Raw genomic sequence first — 4,421 nt, 5'->3', positions numbered from 1 at the left:
CACCACCGACGACCGAGGTCGCCGGCGGAGGGGAGCCGCCGGAAGACGACGTTGAAAGATGGCCTCTCCTGGCGGCGGCTAGGGTTCCAGCCGCCAGGACGAGAGAAAAACGATCGGATACAAACGTTGGTTACACTCTTGCACGCCTGCTAGCTCTTCTCAGCTACTCCCTCCGTTCCACAATCTAGTGCATCTGCGCTTCCTGAGATTCAAGTTTGACCGTAAATTTAACCAACGAGACCGACTGCGGCGGGAGAAAAAAAATTATATCATTGAATTCATATAAAAAATACGAATTCAATGGTATGATTTTTGTTCCCGACGCAGTCGGTCTGGATAGTTAAATTTACGATCAAACTTGAATCTTGAAAAGAGCGGACGCACTACATTATGAAATTAAAGGAGTTCTACTTAACAATAGTACTACATCTACATGAAGGTACGAACGATATTACGTAAACTAGCTAAACAATTATCTCCAGGTGGGTGGGGCCCCCTTTCACCCTTCTCCAAATCCAATTTAGCCACGTTGTTGTTTACGTAAACTATGTAAATTAAGCCGAGTATTCCATAAAAAAGCAATTAAGCCGAGTATCATCAACGGGGAAATGGTAGAAAGGAAAAATTCGACGGACATAAAGTATACCTGGCCATGGGCAGCCCAGCCCGGCCGGCCCGACCTTGCCCATGGGTCAGGCTCAGGCCTAGATTTTGAGCCCGATGAGCGGGCCGAGCTTGGGCCTGTTGTATTTGCAGATTAAGGAAGAGGCCCGGCCTGAGGCCTGACGGGCTTTTTGCATGATGGGTCGGGCTTGAGCCTGATTTTTAGGTCCGATGGTTGGGCCGGGCTCGGGCCTAGGTTTTCTACGCCGGGCTTAAGGTAGGACCGGACCGATAGATGGCCAGGTATATAACATAAAGCAAACAAACGAGATAATTTGGAGGGAGCTGATGTTGCTGCTGCTGTACAAATAGAGCTAGCTACACCGATGGGTATCAGCAGGGCATGCACCAGCCAAGCACGGACGATCGATAACCCTGCATTGCTAAATGGCTGCTAGGGTGGTGCTAGATGAGTTGAAGGTGCGGCGGGGCACGCCATCGTTGGTGGCGCCGGCGCGGGCGACGCCACGGGAGAGCGTGGCGTTGTCGGACATCGACAACCAGCCAGTCATGTGGTTCTACAGCACCGTGATCCACCTGTACCGAGGTGACCCATCCAAGGGACTCGTCGACCCAGCGGTGGCCGTGCGCGCTGCGCTGGCGGAGGCGCTGGTGCACTACTACCCGCTGGCCGGTCGGCTGCGCGAGGAGGCCGGCCGGAGGCTGGTTGTGGACTGCGCTGGGCAGGGCGTCATGTTCGTGGAGGCCGACGCGGACATCGCCATCGATGATCTCGGCGACGTGCGGTACCCGCCGTTCCCGCGCTCCGAGGAGTTCATCTACGACGACCGCGTCTACAGGGCGCCCCCTCACGGCGTGCCGCTAGTGCTGGCCGCAATCATCAACCAGCCCCTGCTGTACGTCCAGGTAACACGGCTCAAGTGCGGAGGCTTCACCGTGTGCCACCAGAGCGCCCACTGCATCAGCGACGCCACCGGCTTGGCGCAGTTCTGGAAGGCCGTCGGCGAGCTCGCCCGCGGCGCCAGGGCGCCGTCCGTGCCGCCCGTTTGGGCCAGGGAGATTTTTAACGCGCGGCAGCAGCCGCTCCCTAGCTTCCCCCACGACGAGTACCGGGAGCCTGCAGACGGGTGCGACGGCGACCGGATCGCATCCACGCCACCGCGCGACATGGCGCGCGTCCAGTTCTCCTTCGGGCCGGGGGCCATCGCAGCGCTGCGCAGCCGGGTCGCGCCGGGAGCAGCATCGGCGTCTCGGTTCGACCTGGTGGCCGCCTGCGTGTGGCGGAGCCGCACTGCGGCGCTCGGCTACGCGCCCGGCGACGAGGTGCGGCTGATGATGGCGGTGAACGCGCGCGGCCGGCGCATGGACGTGTTCGGCCGCGAGATCCCCGCCGGATACTACGGCAACGCGTTCGCCTTCACTGTGGCGCGCTGCGTTGCCGGGGAGCTGTGCGGCCGCGACCTCGGCTACGCGGTGGGGCTCATCACGGCGGCCAAGACGAGGGTGACGTACGAGTACATGCGGTCGGTGGCGGACATGATGGTGCTGGAGGGCCGTCCTGTGATCGCGAGGAAGCGCACGTTCGGCGTGTCGGACCTCAGCCATGCGGGGTTCGACGAGGCCGAGTTCGGGTGGGGAAAGCCCGTCTATTCAGGCGTCACCACAGGGGCGGAGCCAGGATGAAAATCAAGAGGGGGCAAATATTTATACATATTTTTTTCATAAACATGTATACGAACTATAATAACTAAATTATTTAAACCACACAAGCATAGATATAGTGTGTAAGAAGCAAAATCACATACTTTCTGGTAAGATAATGTCATCACATGCATAATTATGACAAGTTCATTGCCAAAGTAAAAGTAAACTAACCACTTAAACCACAATAACTTGAGAAATATGAATATGCCGTTCCTTTTTTTGGGTATATGTCCATGATTTCTAGCCTTCAAGCTGCAGGAAGAAGAAACATGTTTAAATATAGAGAGCATTGAATCATTGACAGATAAGAAGAAAAGCTTGAGCACATTGCCTACTTCCGTTTCATGCCACGAGCCCACGACGATTTTTCGCATGGAAGCGTTGAACTATCACCTCATTAGGAATAATATCCAACATTTCCTGATCGTAATCTGTAAAATCTGCAAGTCACTTCCTGTTAGATGGATGTCGAGTAAGCTTTTTCAGATTGACTATTTCAGGCATAATACCAGTTGTGGATTTGCAAAAAATCTCTTCATCAGCTTTCTTGTCAATGTTAAATAGTTGAACATTAAATACATTGAGATACATGAAGGAAGAATATTACATAGATTTTATTCTACTCTCACGTCCTCAAACTTATTCATATGGAACTATTACGGGAACCTAGATTCAATCAACCTAATCATCAATTTGTACATTATAATTTATAAAGATGCATATTTGATACAATTCACTACTTTTTAACATGGAAATCAGAATAGAACAATAATGTGGAAATTAGAAAAAGAGAGAACTAAACCTAGGGCTTACCTTGATTGAATGATTGATCAGTACAACTTCCTTGGGATGGCGCGAGCCGGCTGGCCGGCCGGCTGTGGTGCGCAGTGCAGATCGAGGCTGATCGCCCGAGGGGAGGGGTGTATGTGCAGCTTATAACCGCAGGCGGCGGCATGGCGGCTTCGGCTCGTCAAGGCGTCACGGGAGCACAGGCGAGAGACGACGAACGCATCTGAATCTTGGGAAGAAGTCAATACGTTTCCAGCGAATCGGGAACCACCTGATCAATCGTATGCATGAGGCCTGATCGTATTCTCCAAAGATGGGCTGCTGGGCTAATAACCTATCTATTTCTCATTGACGGGCTTTAAACATACAAAGGAAAATTAGAGTGGGGGCAAATACCTTGGGCTGAGTGGGGGCAGCGTTGTATATCCTGGGCCTAGTAGGAGTAGTCTGAAAAAACGAGTGGGGGCATGCGCCCCCACAACCTTGTACGTGGATTCGCCCCTGCGTCACCATGGACGCCTACCGCGGCGCCACCTTCTTCATCCGAGGCAAGAACGAAGAGGGTGAGGACGAGACGTTCGTCGACATCTACCTCCCAGCAGACTGCATGGAAAGGTATCGGAAGGAGGTTTTGGCCCTCACCACCAAGCTAGAGCCGCTTATGGAGAAAGCGTCGTCAGCTCCACTTGCCCTGCGAGCCCGCTATTAACGTGGAAATAGGTTTTCACCTTGTTTTATAAATAAAAAAGTCACAGGGTTGAACGGTATAAATTGTTGATGGAATACTCTTACCAGCTGATAAAAAAGACAAGACTATACAAATGAACACAGTCAAAGGCACGCGTGTATGGGTGGGTGGGGGTGGTGGGGGTGGGGGGTGGGGGGCTGGGACTTGCCCTCACTACCGACAGGACCCCTACGCGTCGCAGCCGCCATCGAGTCCAACACATCGGACTAGGGTTTTCACTCATAATGCAGGAGAGGTGCAAGACAAGCACCACGACGATACCCCTAGGAGTGAACGTGACACCCGTAGGCACCACCACTATCGGCGCCGAAACGCTGAGCACGATAGGGCCACTACTACAGTCCGTTTGGATGTATATATTGAGCCCTAGAATTAGGATTTGGTATTCGGCAGCCCGAATATCGCTGTTTGGATGGTCACGGCATTCGGGCGTGGCATTCGAGCCGAATATCTCTCGGCCAGCGATAACACTCGCGCGACCCAATCCTCAATTCAGAGCTGAACCCCTCCGTTTTCCTATGTATTCGCTCGCCTCGCGTAACCCTTCGCTAGCAGG

At 53.3% G+C, this 4,421-nt stretch overlaps 1 protein-coding gene across 1 annotated transcript; it reads left to right on the top strand.

Moving 5' to 3' along the window:
* Positions 1–870: 870 nt before the first annotated feature.
* LOC125554279 (benzyl alcohol O-benzoyltransferase-like) lies at positions 871–3,864 on the top strand. The gene is made up of 2 exons (XM_087519853.1): positions 871–2,288; positions 3,631–3,864. The coding sequence occupies exons 1-2, from the start codon at positions 1,051–1,053 to the stop codon at positions 3,824–3,826; spliced, it is 1,434 nt and encodes a 477-aa protein (XP_087375979.1). The 5' UTR covers positions 871–1,050; the 3' UTR covers positions 3,827–3,864.
* Positions 3,865–4,421: the final 557 nt, after the last annotated feature.

Source organism: Triticum urartu, chromosome 4A (genome assembly GCF_056163025.1).
Source record: "Triticum urartu cultivar PI428250 chromosome 4A, HENAU_Tu73, whole genome shotgun sequence".
NCBI lineage: Eukaryota > Viridiplantae > Streptophyta > Magnoliopsida > Poales > Poaceae > Triticum > Triticum urartu.
Note: the sequence above shows the minus strand (reverse complement) of the source record. Positions and strands in the feature narration are given on the sequence as shown.